Here is an 18957-nt window from a genome sequence, read left to right as displayed (position 1 = left end):
ACCTCAGGTAAATTAGTCCTGATTTCGAAAAGCTAACATGATGAGCACATGGGAGACAGGAGTCCTGGGTGGAGGGAGCAGTAATACAGTCACATTCCTGAAGAATTTGCCAACGGAGTTAATGCCTTTACTTAAGGAGATCACCTTATACATTTGCTTTTTTTGTTTCCATCTCAGTAACTCGAAATATTTGCCACAGAGACTTTTAGGGGCTGAGAAAGAGAGAACAGAAGCATGTGAAGCCAAACCCTAGAGAACTTCGGCCCCTCTCATATAAAGGACAAACTGGAGGACGCTTCTTTGGGCTTCTTTCTGTACAGCCTCACAGAGCCCTTTCCATCACTGCATCCACGCAGTAAATAAAACACCCCTGAAAGCCCGCGGCAGGAAGACAAGTGGACTTAGAGTGGGAGGGAATGCATAGAGATCAGCTTGGGCTGTGGTTCCCACACTGGAACAATCCCCATCCCGGGTCCCAGTTGCAGTCTGGGCAGAGGAGCTTTTTAAAGCCCCCTGGTGACTCTGGCTTGAGCCAGGGCACAGACCCTCTGGCCTGGGGTTTTCCTTGGGAGCAAGGTGATAATCAGATATGTCTGACTCCTGGCTGGAGTCCAGGAGGGCCACATGGTCCTTCTGTCTCTGTGAGCTTGACCTTAACCTCCTTGAACATCATTTTCTGATCTTAAAGTGGGCAAGTTTTACTAAAGGATTTTAAAGGTTCTTTGCAGCCCTAGAGCTGTACAATTCCTGTTGCCTTTTTCTTCTCTCTGTTAATGTGTGTGTGTGTGTGTGTGTGTGTGTGTGTGTGGTCAAAAAGGCACTTTACCACAAAGGTCTCTCAGACCCCCTCTCTGACATGACCTCTTTTGTTGGCTTTTTTTTTTTTTTTGGCCGTACGCGGGCCTCTCACCGTTGTGGCCTCTCCCGTTGCGGAGCACAGGCTCTGGACGCGCAGGCTCAGCGGCCATGGCTCACGGGCCCAGCTGCTCCGCGGCATGCGGGATCTTCCCGGACCGGGGCACGAACCCGTGTCCCCTGCATCGGCAGGCGGACTCTCAACCACTGCGCCACTAGGGAAACCCATGTTGGCTTTTTTATTGAAGTATAATTGATTTACAATGTTGTGTTAGTTTCTGGTGTACAGCAAAGTGATTCAGTTATACACATATATATGTATATATATATTCCTTTTCATGTTCTTTTCCATTATAGTTTATTATAACATATTGAATATAGTCCCCTGTGCTCTACAGTAGGACCTTGCTGTTCATCTATTTTATACATAGTGGTGTGTATCTGTTAATCCCAAATTCCTCATTTATCCCCCCCTCCCTTTCCCCTTTGGTAATCATGAGTTTGTTTTCTATGTCTGTGAGTTTATTTCTGTTTTGTAAATAAGTCCATTTGTATCATATTTTAGATTCCACATTTAAGTGATATCCTATGATATTTGTCTTTCCCTGTCTGACTTACTTCACTTAAGTATGATAATCTCTAGGTCCATTCATGTTGTTGCAGATGGCATTATTTCATTTGTTTTCATGGCTGAGTAATATTCCATTGCATATATGTATCACATCTTCTTTATCCATTCGTCTGTCAATGGACACTTAGGCTGTTTCCATGTCTTGGCTACTGTGAATAGTGCTGCTATGAACACTGGGGTTCATGTGTCTTTTCTAATTAGAGTTTTTCTGGATATATGTTAGTTGGCATTTTTTAAAACAAACACTAATGTTGCACATACTATATTCCAACTTTTAAAAAAAAGTAAGTTAACAAGCACATTTTAATCTTCCTAACAATTGCACGAGGTCTATTCTCAAGACTTGCCTCACTGTGCTTTTTCTGGTTCATCCTTGGTCCTGAATGCACAAGCCCTTGAGTATGTAAGATCTTGTTGAACTGAATTCAACAAGGGGCAGGGATTTGACCATTGAATTTTGTTCATCATATCTTACCCACCTCTAAGTATGTTATTTTTCAGATCAAGGAGGAAATAAAAGCCTTCGATGACAATAGTACATGGGTATTCCCTTTGAGCAGGTATGATCACACAGACATACACATCTGAACATCACGAGCAAGGACTGGCCATTTGCTTTACAAAACACCCCTAGAGATGAGCCCATCAAATACAGATGTTGAAGCAGAGAAGGTATTGTAGAGGAGGGTAGGAGTCATCGGATGGACCCCCCCCCCATATGCCCAACCCTTTCCCTCTGTGTCCTCCGGAAGGCTGTGATTCACACACCTGGACCCAGATGCTGAAGAGCAGCCCAGGCTGCTGCCTTTGGGAATCGGGGCTGGTGGCTGCCTCTCCCAGACTCTGCTATTGGTGGGTGTGGGACCCCCAGCATCTCAGTCAGAAGCTGAACCCCAAGGGGAGACTAGGATCTCTTACTGTCCACGAAACACTGGAATCCTCAGGACTCTAACCACCCTGAGAGGAGCCTGGTGTGTGGATGGGACACGAGCAGTCACATCAGCCCCGCAAACTATCCCTCCGTGAATACGCATCAGAGAGACAGGAAGAGCCACATCTCAAGGTCTCTTCTTTCCTTTTTTGTTGCCTGTTACTGGTGTTCGGAAAAGTAGGTGACCCCTCCAGGGAACAGAAGCCAGCTTTGCTGGCTTTACGCAGCTTTGGGACGTCCTTCCCTTCTGCCTGGATTTTTCAAGTCCAAGTGCCTCCAAAGAGCAAATTCCTCCTGGAACATTTGTTATGCATTTAGGTTAACAGAAATGTATCTCCCGTAATTCTGTAGGATGTGAGGATGAAGTGATTTACTTCTTTGCACAGGGTTGCTCAAACACGGGGTCAGGAGAAAGCCTTGAGGGCATCTGGAACCAGGGCTGCAGAGAAGTAGAAAGCTTCTTAATGATTTAATTCAAGAATCTTTTTAAGATACAGTTAATTTTTTTCTGATTATAAAAGTAATTTTTTATAGTACCACATCCTCTGTATACAGTTAGAAAAATACAGAAAAATTTAAAGGAATAAAAATCCCTCACCCTCCTACTGTCAAAAAGTAGCCAGCGATAACATTTTATTGTGTTTCCAATATTGTTTGTATGATATTGTATAGATAATTTTGAATCCCACCATTTTCACTTAATGGTATATGGCAAACACATCTCTATCTTTACAAATTCCTCATCAGCATAGTTTTCATAGTTCCATATTAGTTCATCACAGAACTATGCAATAACTTATTTAGCCATTCCTGTATAATCAGGCATTTAGGCTATTTTCCATTTCCCCTTACATGAATAATGAACAGCTCTGTAAATCAGTCTTTGTCTACATTTCTAAATTTACTCTTCAGAAATGCTGAATCAGCACTTTAAAGGCGCTCCGTATACATTGCTAAATTGCTTTGCAGAAACCCTGCACCAATCTATATTCCCACAAGCTCAGTGGAAGTATGCCCTTTTTCTTGTACTCCTGCCAGCATTGATGCCTATAATCTTTACTTATCTGGTAAATGAAAAGTCACGTCTCATGTAAGTTGGTAATTCTCAGTGTATGGCATCCAGTGTTATTCAGTCTGTGAAGGAAGTTTGACCATGAGGTGGAGTTTTACTTCAGCTAAGGAAACATTTCTTGCAAGTTCATATCATAACCAAGATTCTGGAACATTCCTGTTGGTAACAAACATTTATTGAGGGCTTCCTGGGTGCTAATCTCTAGGATGGATGCTAAGATTACCAAAGTGACCTCACTGTGTCTGCCTGCAAGGGTCTCAGGACGAAGCAGGATGTAGGACTCAGTAGGAGAAGGGTTGTGGTACTGGAAACATAACCATGTTATGTTTCTCTAGAGCCCAGAGAAAGGAGCACTCAGTGCAAAGTATGTGTGTGTATAGGGATCTCGTTGTAGGAAGAATGCCATGGGGTTTCTTTATAGGGAGATTCGAACAGGACATTAAAGAATATCATTTTGCTTGTGTACCTTAATAATAGAGAAACAGATTTTGGTTTGAGATAGCTTAACTGTGCGGTGTAATGGGAAATATCTATTCGGTCTTTGGCCCCTGTTCCTGGCACAGCTCCTAAAACCCTTGGAATTTCCTGACTGACAAGGGTGACAGGAACATTTTTTGTTAATAACAAGCCCCTTTCAATCACACCTAAGTTTATGGTAATGAGGTGAATGTCAGGATGGGTGAGGCAGGAAGATAGCTTCAGGAGGGAGCTTGGTCACCAGAAGACCAAGACATGATTACAGTGTGGAACTTTCAGTCCCATCCCAGACTTCCAGGGAGGCGAGAGGGGCTGGAGGTTGAGTTTAATGATTTAATCAATCATGCCTAAGTAATGAAACCACCATAAAACACCTAAACGATGGGGTTTGGAGAGCTCACTGATTGGTGACACATTAGGGTGCTGGGAGGGTGGTGCATTTGGGGACGGCACAGAAGCTCTGCCTGTGCTCTTCCCCCATACCTTGCCCTGTGCACGTCTTCCATTTGACTGTTCCTGAATTGTATTCTTTATAATAAACTGGTAATAGTAAAGCACTTTCCTGAATTCTGTGAGCTCTTCCAGCAAAATATGGAGCCTCAGAGGGGGTCATGGGAACCCTTGATTTATAGCTGGTTGGTCAGAAGTACGGGAGACTTGGGACTTGCAGCTGGCGTCTGAAGTGGGGCAGTCTTGTGGGACTGAGCCCTGAACCCATGGGGTCTGTGCTAACTCAGAGCAGTTAGTATCAAAATTGAGTTAAATTGTTGGACAGCAGTGTGTGTCAAAGAATTGCAGAATTGGTGTTGGATAAGACACCATGTATTTGTTGTCAGAAAGAATCTGAGAAACTTTCTAGACTAAAATGATGTTTTTAAATGTGTCATTGGGATTATAATGCTTCGTATAAAAAGTAAAACGAAAAAAATAAAAGAAAAATTTATTATAAAAAGCAAATAATACTATTTAAACTTGAGAAGCCTTCCAAATATATTGCTATAAATATATACACACAGGTATTGAAACAGATTTGTTTTACATAGATGGAATCATCCTACATGTAGTATATATATCTAGGTGTGCTTTTTTCACCCAGCAACATCTTGAACATTATTCAGCGTTAATAAATGGAGATTCACACCCTCCTTTCTAATACCCAAACAGTAAGTCTGCATGCATATAGCCAGCCTCTAGTAGATGACTTTCTGAGCCTATGGTAATCTTGTCCAGTCATTGATACCAAGCCAGAAAATTACTTAAAGATTTCTAGACAAAAATTTTGTTTATTTACTTATTCATTCCTTCGAATTATCCCAACATAGCCTAAAACTTCTTCTAACAATTGTATGTATGACACAGTATAATGAACTGATGAGTAGCCATTAAAGAATCAGGAGCAGCGGAAGGAAAGCACAGATCATGTATCTGAGATTTGGGAGGGGAAGGGCTCAGGTGGTAGTAGGCGGGCAGGACCTGCGGTATAGGTGCCCAAAGGCTCTGTAGCTGTTGGTCTGATTAGAACTGCTGATCTGATCCGTGCTCCTCAGGAGAATTCCTTTGTAGACCACGAAACAGCAGACCCACTCAGGCTTTTGCCCTCTGTCTTTCCTTCTTACTTTCAAATGTCTTGTCTGTCTATGGTTAGTTGGTTATTCAAGAGCTTACCTGGGCCTACATTCTCACCTGGCACTCTCCTTTCTCTCTCTCTCTCTCTCTCTCTCTCTCTCTCTCTATATATATATATATATATATATATATACATAGAAAAATATGGAATATATAGATATATATCTATTTCCTCTCTACAAATATATGTATATATCCATGTATACATGTGTATGTATAGTCACAAGTATATATATATATAATCTTAGAACATATATAGAGAGAACCATAACATATATAGAGAATGATGGATAACTATTCTCTCTATATAGCTATTCCCTCTCTCTAAATATATGTTTATAGCTGTGTGTGTATAGCCATATGGAGAGAGAGAGAGAGATTCATCTCCTGGCGCACCTTTAGCTTTTGCTGGGCACATGCCCATATGCACTCCAATGAAGGTCTCCAATAAACAGACATCCTCCCCTGTGCTGTTCTGTGTGTTCCTCAGCAATGACTCCAAACCCTTCTTTTATGTCTTTCTCTGGATGCTTCTTGTGATAGGAAACCATGTAGTTTTAATTTAGTGTTTACAAAATGCCTGCAAATTAATAGTAAATTCTCAGGATTCTTCCACAGAGCTGAGCCCTTTATGTATAGTACTTTCCCCTTTCTCCCTGCTTTCTTTCTTCCTTTCCTTTCTTCTTCCATCTCAAAAACTCCATGGTTTTTTCTGTGTTCGCTCTAAATGGCCTGGATTTTGCCAGGCTGCAGAGAGGCTGCCTACCAGCAGGGGGAGCTGTAAGCTCTTGGAGCTGTTTCTGTGCTTAGGGAAGACACCTCGGGCGTCTAGTAGAATGTAATGGAAAATTTAATTTCCTATATTATTTAATTTAAATTTTCTACAATTTAAAATGCATTATTATTTTCTCTAATAACATAATTAATAATTTCATTTAACTTAATTTGCTTAGTGAATTTTTTTTTTACTGCAACTAAAGGCTGTACACCAAAATGCTGACAATCAGATCAGGATGGGTGATGTTATCATATAAACTGATTAATATTTTAGGAGGTAATTAGAACTGGCATTTGGGGGACTTCATACAATTCATATGAAAACGGGTAATTTGTTATTCTAAACTGGGTACTTCAGTTGTGTAATAGCGTTAAGAGCAGATTAAATGTCTTGTTAAACTAGGAAACCTAACTGAACTTTTCAGACTTCCTGCTTTATATCACAGTCACGAGGCCGACTTTCCACAGATAACGTTGTTTTGAAATATGCGATTGCTCAGCACTTGTAAAAAGAAATTGAACGTTGGCGGGGGTGGAGAGCTACTTGGAAAGCTGAGTGGGGGCGTGGTTCGGCCCAGGCTGCCTGATGGGCTCACGTTACTGTGGCCGCAGTGCCCTCGTGTGGCCAAGTGCGTCCAGCCTTTTTAGCCGCTTCCGGGCCAGGGAACCACAAGGCCCATCACTTCCCGAGGCAGGAGCTGTTATTACTTGGTCATATTCCACCTTCCTCCAGGAAGTTAGCTAGGCACTATGGCTGCCTTGCAGTTTTGCGTTTGAACATTGCTTGTAAAAAGTCCTGGCTAGGCTATAGAGATTCCATTTTACGTTATGTGGGTTTGCCTTTTACAAGGGTTACACAGTTCCCCCCTAACGGGTTGTTTGGAACGCAGAGTTTATTTCCGCACAGAAACAGTTTCATAAATGATGGTTGGGAACCCAGGGCGTTCACAGAGACCTCCTTACTTCAGTCATATCCCGCAGGAGATTTCTGAGTTGGGAAGACCCAGTTAGGTACTGGACTTCCTTTTGTGCCTTTGCTGAATCACCCCTATAGGCCCTGGGGGGTTAGTGTATCCCTGAAAGAGGACCCTAGCATGATTGGAGCCTGGTCATCAGTGGGGAGGGGGAAATGTTACATGAGAGGCCCCACCCCCTGCTCTGCCCTGCTTCCTGCAGGGACAGACTGCTCTCCTCTCCTGTCCTTGGGGGAGTGAGCCCAGTGGGTGAGAGGAATAGATGCCTCATTGCCTCACGTGGAGGCTGATTTCTCACCAAATCCGTTAGACCCATGGTCTCCGAAAACCTCCCTTGGGTTGAGATCAGGAAACAATTTTTCAAGGGTCATTTTTTTTTTTTTTGCATCTAGTTATAAGTACTGTTGGTTTATGGAGCCTGGAGTGAAGCCCCAGTGAAGCCCGATGCCTCCCTCCTCTCCTCTGGCGGCCTGGACAAAGGATTGTCCTGTGAAATTCAAGCTTTGCAGATAGATGGCTTTCCTGTTAGCAAGAGAGAGCTGTAACATACCCTTCTCATATATATATGTGTATATGTGTGTGTATATGAATGTGTATATGTATATATAATGTAATCTGTATAACCTCCATATATGTGTGTATATATGTATGTATGTGTGTGTGTAGATAGATATATAGATGGGTATAGTTAGAAGCTGGGTGATTAAAAGTCCTGCTTCAGAATCAGAAAGGTTTTTCAAACCTAACTGCTGCAACCCTGAGAAAACTTTTTAATCTCTCTTTGCCTCCTTATCTTTGTGTAAAAATGGGACCAAAACAGTACCTCCCTCAAAGTCCTGAGGTTTGATGGAAGCCCTGAGGCAGACGTTGGCAGGATCTACCACGGTTCAAGGGTGGGAAAGCAAAGCAGGGCTGGTGGCCGTGACTGGCCAGAGCAGGGGACAGGCTGCCGCTCTGCGGAGGTGGAGGTGTTGGATGGATGAAACTCAGAACTGACTTTTCTTGGGTCATGTCTCACTCATCAAAGAACCATCGGATCGTAACTTGGCTTCCATTGTAGCTTAGCAAAAGGAAAGAGTGGGCAGTCTTGCAAGTTTTCCGCTTCTCATTATCTATCATGAACTTGACCTGGAGTTGTTTACGGTCCTCATGGCAAAGTACCCCTTAGAGAAGATCTAGTTTTGCTGTGCTGAAAGGGGCAGGCTTCTGAGACCAAGTCAAGAGCTGGATCCCGGACTCACCAACACACTGCCTCCATTTGAGTCCTTTTGGGGGAATACTTCGTGGCATCCTCTTGCACTGCTTTCTTCTGCTAGCTTCATAGGACCAGCCAAAGAATAAACTGCTATAAAGACTGATGAAGCCTTAATTCAAAAAATACCTTTTTCTTTTCTCCTAGGACACCTGGGGTGAGCTCTTCATTGGCGACGTAGAAATGAAAAAGGTTTTGGCTTGTCCCAGGTAAGGACTCTCTGGCGCGTGGCACACTCATCGGTTCTTAACTGTCCCCTAACCCTTTGTTATTGTGTGACAGGTGCATTATGACCACGGTGGACCCAGATACCGGAGTGATCAGCAGGAAGGAGCCTCTGGAAACCCTGAAAAGGTAGAACATCCACGTGTCCAGTGTATTTCTATATTATCCCCATCCTTTGAACCGCTTGTGGCTGTAGGTGCTCTGTCTGGGCACCTCTCTGCTCTCTGCTTGTTTTGTGTCTGTTGTTTAATGTACGTGAGTACTTGTGCCTTTCTCTTTTTTTTCCAGATGGATCTTCGAGTGCTTTGGACAAATTTTTAATTGTATAATCCTACATTTTGAAATTTTCATCTCTCTCACATCAATTTTTTTTTTTCTTTCGGTATGCGGGCCTCTCACTGTTGTAGCCTCTCCCGTTACGGAGCACAGGCTCCGGACGCACAGGCTCAGCGGCCATGGCTCATGGGTCCAGCCGCTCCGCGGCATGTGGGATTCTCCCGGACTGGGGCACGAACCCATGTCCCCTGCATCGGCAGGTGGACTCTCAACCACTGTGCCACCAGGGAAGCCCTCTCACATCAACTTTTAATAACCTTTACATGTGTATTTCCAAATTAAGACCTCGAGTCATTTTATTTTTGTTGCAACTCACATTTATTTGATAGAATCAATGTAAAGAATATGAGAATTGTTGAGGAAGCCTGGAGTTCAGGGCAGGTCCATTTTGAGATTGTACAGGCATTTATTTCCATGAGTTGTGAAGCTGGAAGTACACATGCAAACAAAGTATTTATTTTAAGTAACACGTACAAGTTTCTTCTTTTGGGCTCAAAACGAAGCCATAGAAAAACTGTTCAGACTCTCAGGATACTTCTAGAAAAACCAGGATTATTTGCAGTTTGACTAATTGCCAAGACTTCTCTGTCCACATTTTAGAAAAGGCTTGCTGTTTATTTATAGAGAACCTGAGAATGAATGCTTGAATTCCACTGAGAGCACTTAGGTTATTCCCTCTGTGTGCCTAAGGGTGAATTTTTGCTTCTTTCAGCTACCGCCTGTGTGATCCTTCCGAGAAGCCCATTTACCAGTCATCCCCACTTTTTGGGATCTATTATTCGGTGGAAAAAATTGGAAGCCTGAAAGTTGGTGACCCCGTGTACCAGATGGTACAGTGACAGATCCACTAGGTAAAGGGCAATCTTTGCTTCTGGAATGCAGTGCCTTGACGCCATGACCACATTTTCTTGTGTTGAGATGTTTTTACATTTTGCTGCTTTAATTCTTGGGAGAAAGAGCAGTTTGAGTTCTGATCTTTGGAGCTGGAAAATGCCCCTTACTTTTATTCCCCGCAGCAATCAGCATTCTTGCAGCCTCCTCCACCTCCCTTACACATCCAGTTATAAAATGTGGATGCAGGAGCTCCAGCAGAAAGACAGGTTTGGGTCCCAGTTCATTAGGGAACATCATGAAGGAATAAGAAAGTGAAGGTGAGCGGCTCTGGAGAGTTCTGTATTTATTTTTTGTGTCTGTGATAGAAAAGTGAAGGGGAAATGTATAGACTATTCAAAGTCAACTTGGGGGAAATATGTTAAATCAAATGCTTGTTATCAAATGTATTTTCTTTATTTTTTATTTTTCGCGGTACGCGGGCCTCTCACTGCTGTGGCCTCTCCCGTTGCGGAGCACAGGCTCCGGACGCACAGGCTCAGCGGCCATGGCTCACGGGCCCAGCCGCTCCGCGGCATATGGGATCTTCCCGGACTGGGGCACGAACCCGTGTCCCCTGCATCGGCAGGCGGACTCTCAACCACTGCGCCACCAGGGAAGCCCATATCAAATGTATTTTTAAAATATGGTTTATAGTGTGAAAAAAATCGGTGCAACAAGGTGCCTGGATTCTGAATCTTAAGGAAGAAAATAGTGTTCTCACGTTGAGTTCATTGGGCCAAATAAAATTCAGACTCCTGGCTGGAGCATAATGCCTGCCCCCCAAATTATAGGAATGGGAAAGTCAGTCAGAAGACTTCAAATTGAAGATTAAGTAACTCTTCTCATAAAATCTATAACCCCGATCTTAAAGTCCCTTCATCTCCAAAACTCTTGACCATTCTTCTCTTTAATTCTGACCTGGCTTTCACACCTTCTTGCCTGACCATCCTTCAGGACAATGTGGCACAGTGGTTTAGACAGTCTAGATCGATCCTTAGGCAGACTTGGGTTTATAATCCTAGCAGTTCCCTTTCCTAACTCTGTTGAGTTATTTAATCCCTCTATCCCTCTAAGCCTCAGTACTCTTACCTTTGCAGTGGGAGTAAAAATAGTACTCACCAAAACAACCAATACAAGTTATTTTGAGGGTTAATTCATATGAAGTTGTAACATTGCATGGAAAGTGGTCCATAAATATTAGCTACGATCTTTATTGTCATCATTGCAACAAGTACTCCATGTAGGGCCCAGTCTCAGGTGCCATAGTGAATAGAAAGATGAGACAGGCTGGGCAAAAAAGAAAGAAACTTCTCCTGGCTATGGTCAGGCATGTACATAACCATATTACATCTTTCATATTACATCATACATACATGCTACACATTACATATTTCATCAGTCTGAGGATGCCTATTTTCCCCACATTTTAAAACCTCTGAAATCAGAAAGCTTCTTATAACATTTCAGAGTGTCTTCTAGAAAAACCTTGATGTGCACAGAATAATATATCTTAGGGTTGATGTATCTTGGATTTGATGAAATACAGTAAATGCTAGAGAAAAAAATTGTGAAAGTCCCAAGTGCCTACCATTTCTAAGAGCATCTGGGGAAAATGGACCCAAGCCTGAGTCATCTAGCTTGAGTGGAACTGATCCTGTGTCCCTGCTGGCCAGGCCGCCATTCACAGGACCAGGACGGGTACCTGTGCCAATATCTTTCACATGTTGTCTGCATTTGAAGGACCCATTGGCCTCTGAAGTACCTTAACAGTGAGGGGTCCTCCGTATTGCTCAGTCTCAGACCTCCTCAAAATCAGATTCTGTTGTGTTGCAGTGGACGGAGGTGAGTCCCTCCGTGTCCCACCCGTGTTTCACTCACATTCAGCCATTTCCAATCATCTTAGCTCCCAGAGCCCTTGTGTTAGAAAGCCTAAGATAATGTATTATCTTTTGTAGTCCTTCTAGGGTCTATGTGAGATAAATGTGATAATCAGCATTTTCCGGGGCAAGAAACAAAGGCTCAGATAGGTCAGTGACCAAGAGGAGGCTTGAAGCCTATTATAGGTTCTTGAAAGTTAGTTTGCCGGTAAAGGTCGCTGTGGAAACTGTGTAAGTCCAAATCATGATCAAAACGGTGCGTTTGGAAGATCGTCCTGAGAGCCATGTGTGGAATGGACAGGAGGCAGGTGAGAGGGGAGGGGAAAGGCCAGGCAGGGGTGACAGCATGTGATTTAAATGGGGTGGAGGTCACGGGCGTGGAGAGGCAGTGTGGCGTGCCCAGATGCTCAGCATGACGTGGCTGCTGTTTGCCCTTTGGTCCTAAGCTCCTTTTCAGCTTTTTTAAAATCACTTTTCAGCTTTTTTTTTATCACCACTCCCCTGCCAAACCCTGAGCGCTTCCCGATGGCTCTCTCCTGCTTCTCTGCTCTGAACATTCTTCTACTCCACGAGTGCCCTGAGAGCCAGCCCTTCAGAGTCCCATCAGGGGAACATGGTCATCCCTGCTGTCTGCCCCCCAGGGCACCGAGAGGTTTCCTCTCTGGTGGGCATTTCTGTTGGGCTTTAAAAATAACAGCGTTGCTCCCCTACTTTGATTGTGAGCCTACTGTAGTTTCTGATTCTGAAGGGTCTCCTTTATCCAACAGGTTGGTTAAAGCCATTAAGAAAAATAGCTGTTAATACTTGCACCAGGGTTACTTGAGTTGTTTTTTTAAATCCATTTAAAATATGATTATACAAAAGTTTATCTGTTCCATTATAAATGCAATTCATGTTCATCACAGCAAATTTAGAAGACACCAGAAATGTAGAAGAAAAAACCACTCATTGTTACCATTTGTAAATTTTATTTTGGTTTGTTTTTTGTCTGTTTAAGGTAGCCATGATCTATATTATATCATGATCTGTATGATTATATATCATATATAATGCAGATATATATAATTTATATATATACAAATATGTATCTGTCGACTGAAGAAAAATACACAACCTAAAAGTTGTGAGTTAAGTCTTATTGGGGGATTTTACTGAGGATATAGCCTGGGACACAGCCTCTGAGCTAGCTCTGAGGAACTGCTCTGAAGAGATAATGGAGAAGCCAGGATATATATGAGTGTTTCGCTGGGGAAAAAAAAAAATGTAGTGGAACTTCAAAAGATGACTGCTAATCACAAAGAGTAGACATCTCAAGTTAATGATTTTAGTGCTTTTCTGCCTATGGGAAGGTGCAAGAGTCTGGGCTCATTGAAATTATTCCTTAGTTATGCACCTTAATGATCTAGGGCCAGTATTCAAAGCACAGAATGCTTTCTGTTTTTCTCCATCCTGAATTCTCCTCAGGGCACACCTTCCTTGGGCTTCTGCAGTTGCTGATGGCTTGATCCTCGTAGAACCAGAATGGTGGGCAACATTTTTTGTTAACTGGAAGGGCAGGCAACATTCCCTGCCCACATATCATATGATATATGTACACACACATATATATATATGTATATCTATGAACTATGAGCTTATGAATATGTATCTATGAATTACAAACTAGGTATCATAAGCACTTTCATAGTCCTCCAACCTATTAAAATGTCATTTAAAAAAATTTATTTATTTATTTGGCTGCGTTGGGTCTTCATTGCTGCGTGCGGGCTTTCTCTAGTTGCGGCGAGAGGGGGCTACTCTTCTTTGTGGTGTGCGGGCTTCTCACTGCGGTGGCTTCCCTTGTTGCGGAGCACGGGCTCTAGGCGTGCGGGCTTCAGTAGTTGCAGCACGTGGGCTCGGTAGTTTTGGCTTGCGGGCTCTAGAGCGCAGGCTAAGTAGTTACAGTGCATGGGCTTAGTTGCTCTGCGACATGTGGGATCTTCCCGGACCAGGGCTCGAACCCGTGTCCCCTGCATTGACAGGCAGATTCTCAACCACTGTGCCACCAGGGAAGTCCTAAAATGTCATTTTTGATGGCTTCATAACATTACGTGGCACGGTTTAAACACCATTTTACAGTATTTGACACTCGAACTATATCCAATTTTGTTATCAATAATATTCATTTTAAAATTGTTTTTCTATAAGTTAGGTTTCTAAAGGTGGAATTATTGCCTCGTGGGGTGTAGGCATATTTTTTAGTATCTTGACCAATTGCTTTCCAAAGGGTTCTTCTCATCTGCACCCCAACCTGTCATATGAGAGAGAGATCCCTGGCTCTGGCCTTTGCCGAGGTAATTTGGTACAGGACATAGTTTATATTTTGCGCATTTTAACCTCATAAGTGACTGGTTTGTGCATGTTTGAATTATTTATGACTGGTAAGAGAAACAGCCAGATAAGTAGGGATTCTTACAATTTTTTCAGGTTTCAGCATCCCGGAGGCACTGATCAGGATTTTAATGAACACAGCAGCACCACCTGGGCAAATTCTTATTACCCATCCTGTGACCATCTTCATCGTAGAAATGAATCTCTTTTTGGAGTTAACGGATGCTCTGAGTTAATGCAAGGAAAGTATGAGAGGTGATTTGGGAGTAATAACATATGTAGATTTTAGATAATGCAGACTTTTAAAATAAATAAAATTGCCGATAAAATTAATGTTATGGTAGCTACGGCACTTCTGCAATCCCTGACATTAATATTGTTGAATAAAGAAAGTCTAAAGGACAAAATAATGCCATTTGCAGCAACATGGATGCAAATAGAGGTCATCATACGAAGTGAAATAAGTCAGAAAGAGATAAACACCTCATGATATCACTTACATGTGGAATCTAAAATACGGCACAGATGAACCTATCTATAAAACAGAAGCAGACTCACAGACATAGAGAACAGACTTATGGTTGCCAAGGGGGAGCAGGGAGGGAGAGGGATGGACTGGGAGTTTGGGGTTGGTAGATACAAACTGTTACATTTAGAATGGATAAACAAGGTCTTAACGTATAGCATAAGGAATTGTATTCAATATCCTGTGATGAACCATAATGGAAAATAATATAAAAAAAGTTTAAAGAATCAGCTAAAAAGCTACACAATGTTTTTGAATGTTTATATTTTATTACCTATCATTCTGTGTTTTAGGAGACATGGGAAACATCAGGTTTCCTGATATGCCTTTACATGTTAACATACAAATTCCTATTAATGACATGTTAACACACAGATTCTTATTGGTTGGTTTTTACATCGCTATCGAGTCCTGTTGACTTTTTGCTTGTGTGGTTTTGACCCCACCATTATGGAATCGGGTTTTATTTGAGAATGGAAATTATTCTGTAGACTTTGCTTCTATGTTTGATTATGCCTCTATTAAGCCAGGTAAAAGTAACTGTAACTGACAGATACACCAAGTATGAATTCTAAGTACGATAAAGAAGAGAATGGGATTTGAAAGAGAATGGAATTTTGAGAGTAGGAGGATGGAATCACGAAACTATTCTATTAGATGCCAGTGATTTTTGAACTATTTTGGTATGACTAGAGCAAGAATTCTCACTGATGTAATATGAGAATGAATGAACTCACAATTTTGTGGTTTCTTTCATATTAATAAATGTGATTCTCAGTTGTACTTTTTCTTTGGTATTTCTGAGTCTGCTTCCAGGGCTTTTCTCATTTTGTATTAAAGCTTCAGTCACTGTCATTCGTTGTTCTTTACCCTTTCTGATAGACTAGCAGAGGTGCAGTCGGACTCCACAGATGTTACCTCCTGTCATTGGTGGGGTAGGGCCATCATAAGCTACACAGATAGCCCGTCTGAGGTGTGATGGCCAGTGACTGCCCGGGGACCGCCTGGTGCCCTGTGAAGAGCAGCTGTTCCTTCCTTCTCCACTCTCCTTCGCTGGGTTCTGGGCCTGAAATTCACCTCCACTGCCAGTACCCTGTGAGGTAAAAGTGTTCACTTAGCTATATCCCTGGGTGAAGTTTGGAAATGATGAAATTGAAAAATCATGCTCACTTTAAAGTTAACCGTTAAAGTAGAGAAGCAACTTTTTTCCTGTTAAATTTCCGAAGAGAAATTAGGGAGGGAAGTAAACAGAAGTAAACAAAATTTAGTGCCCCTGAGCTGCCCTTTCTGTGGAGCACGTGGAGCTCAAGTCCTGGCTGTTCTGTGCTGTGATGCTGTTCACTCTGTGCCCCCAACCCACTGCCCCGCCACTGCTTCCCCTCTGCCCGCCCCCACCATGGTGCACATCACCACCAGTCAACCTTTCTTCTGGGGAAGCTAGATTCATGCAAGCCCCTTCTTCCTCCAGCTCATTTCTGGAAGAGGCCAGATCACTGAAGAGCCCTAAAGACTGAAGCAGCACTGAGCTCTGTACTCTGAACTCAGTTCCTGGATTTCACAGGAGTGGGGAGGGAGGGCGTACCTGGGGCGGGAGGAGAAAAGGTAGGACAGATATACTCTGTTTAGGCCTAAATATTTATGGTGGGGAACAATGTCCAAGGACAGATCTTTGCTCAGTACTGAAAGGCCCTGAGGTGTGTTGCCATCTGGGGAAAGAGGATTTACTGTCCTTTGGAAACTGACCCTTCTGTGATGTAAGACACCCTCTATCTGCATGGATGATTTTGATGAGGTCTTGTACCATCCTGGCCCGTGTGCTGAGCTGAGCCTGAGAGCAGCTCTCTCCCTGGCCAAACCTTACTCAAGCTCCTCTGAGCCCTCTTCTCGACTGGGTTTCCACCTTGTCTATCGCCTTGTCAGACCTGCCTAGCTCAGTTTTAACAAGAATCCTGAAGCCCAGTTTTCGAGAGAATCCCTACCTTTGATGTCTCCGCTTAGTAATTTTTCAGCCACTCCCTCCCTCCCTGTGCTCCTTGGCTATAGATCCCCAGATGTCTTTGCTGTATTCAGAGTTGTATTCAATAGTTTTCTTTTTCTAATTGACATATAACATTGTATTAGTTTAAGGTGCACAAGGTAGTGATTTGATATGTATACATATAAATGAAATGATATTTGTATATATAAATGAAATGATATTTGTATATATAAATGAAATGATATGTGTGTGTATTAATGAAGTCAGAATAAGTTTAGTGAACATCCATCACCTCATATAGTTACAATAGTTTTTCTTGTGATGAGAACTTTTAAGATCTAATATCTTAGCAATTTTTAAATATACAATACAGTATTGATATGTATAATCACCATGCTGTACATTACATCCCCAGGACTTATTTTTCTTATAACTGGAAGTTTGTACTTATTGACCACCTTCACTCATTTCGCACATCCCACCCCTATGTCTGGCAACCACCAATCTGTTCTCTGTATCTATGAGCTTGGTTTTTTAGATTCCAATTATAAGTGAAATCATACTGTATTTGTCTTTCTCTGTCTGACATATTTCACTTAGTATAATGCATTCGAAGTCCGTCCATATTGTCACAAATGGCAGGATTTCCTTGTTTTTATGCTTGAATAATATCCCATTGTGTATATATACACCACAACGTCTTTCTCCATTCATCAGTCTATGGACACTTAGGTTGTTTACATGTCTTAGTGATTGTAAATAATGCTGCAGTGAACCTGGGGGTGTAGATGTCTTTTCACGATAGTGATTTTGTTTCTTTCGGATGTATACCCAGAAGTGGAATTGCTGGATCATTTGGTAGTTCTATTTAAAAAATTTTTAGGAACCTCCATATTTTTTCTCAAAGTGACTGCACCAATTTATGTTCTCACCAACAGTGCGCAAGGGTTCCCTTTCCTTCACTTTCTCCCCAAAACTTATCTCTTGCTTTTACAATCATAGCCTCTCTAACAGGTGTAAGTGATTTGCATTTCCCTGATGACTAGTGATGTTGAGCATCTTTTCATGTACCTGTTGGCCATCTGTATGTCTTCTTTGAAAAAATGTCTATTTAGTTCCTCTGCCCATTTTAAAAATTGGCTTTTTTCTTTTTGCTGTTGAGTTGTATGTGTTCTTTATATATTTTGAATATTAACCCCTCATCAGATATATGATTTGAAAATATTTTCCCTCATTATATGGGTTGCCTTTTCATTTTGTTAATGGTTTCCTTTGCTGCACAGAAGCTTTTTAGTTTGATGTAATCCCACTTATGTATTTTTGCTTTCATTGCCCTTGCTTTTGGTGTTAAATCTAAAAATCATTGTCAAGACAGATGTCAAGGAGCTTACTGCCCATGTTTTCTTCTAGGAGTTTTATGGTTTCAGGTTTTATTCAAGTTTTTAATCTATTTTGAATTGATTTTTGTGTATGGTGTAGGATAGGGTGGGAAGAGAAATTTCAGTTTCGTACGTTTCCTAACACAATTTATTGAAAAGACTATCCTATCCATTCTGCATTGTTTATACTTGGCTCCTTTGTTGAAATTAATTGACCAGATATGTGTGAGTTTATTTCTGGGCTCTCAGTTGAGCAATTCCATTGATCTATGTGTCTGTTTTTATGCCAACTCTATACTATATTAATTACTATAGCTTTGTAATATAGTTTGAAATCAGGAAGTGTGATGTGTCCAGGTTTGTTCTTCTTTCTCAAGATTGCTTTGGTTCTTCGGGATCTATTGTGGCTCCATGCAAATTTTAGGATTGTTTTTTCTATTTCTGTGAAAAATGCCATTGGAATTTTGTTAGGAATTCCATTGAATCTGCAGATTGCTTTAGGTAGTGTGGTTATTTTAACAATATTAATTCTTCCGATCCATGAGCACAGACCATCTTTCCATTTATTTGTGTCTTCTTCAATGTGTTTTAGTTTTCAAAGTACAAATCTTTCACCTCTTTGGTTAAATTAACTTCTAGGTATTTTACTCTTTTTGGTAAGTTATAAATAGGATTGTTTTCTTAATTTCTCTGATAGTTCATTGTTAGTGTATAGATATGCAACTGATTTTTGCATATTGAGTTCGTGACCTGCAACTTAACTGAATTCATTTATTAATTATAACAGTTTTTTTTTTT

General features: G+C 41.7%; 1 protein-coding gene across 1 annotated transcript in view; it reads left to right on the top strand.

The window, feature by feature from the left end:
* Positions 1 to 15585, top strand: part of MTARC2 (mitochondrial amidoxime reducing component 2) — a 35084-nt gene extending 19499 nt beyond the window's left edge. Inside the window, 4 exon segments of the mRNA XM_049701299.1 lie at positions 8743 to 8804; positions 8878 to 8949; positions 9869 to 10007; positions 14373 to 15585. Of these exon segments, the coding sequence (XP_049557256.1) occupies positions 8743 to 8804; positions 8878 to 8949; positions 9869 to 9995 (261 nt within the window). The 3' untranslated portion in view covers positions 9996 to 10007; positions 14373 to 15585.
* The last annotated feature ends 3372 nt before the right edge of the window (positions 15586 to 18957 follow it).

This window comes from Orcinus orca, chromosome 1 (assembly GCF_937001465.1).
Source record: "Orcinus orca chromosome 1, mOrcOrc1.1, whole genome shotgun sequence".
Taxonomy (NCBI): Eukaryota; Metazoa; Chordata; class Mammalia; order Artiodactyla; family Delphinidae; genus Orcinus; species Orcinus orca.
Note: the sequence above shows the minus strand (reverse complement) of the source record. Positions and strands in the feature narration are given on the sequence as shown.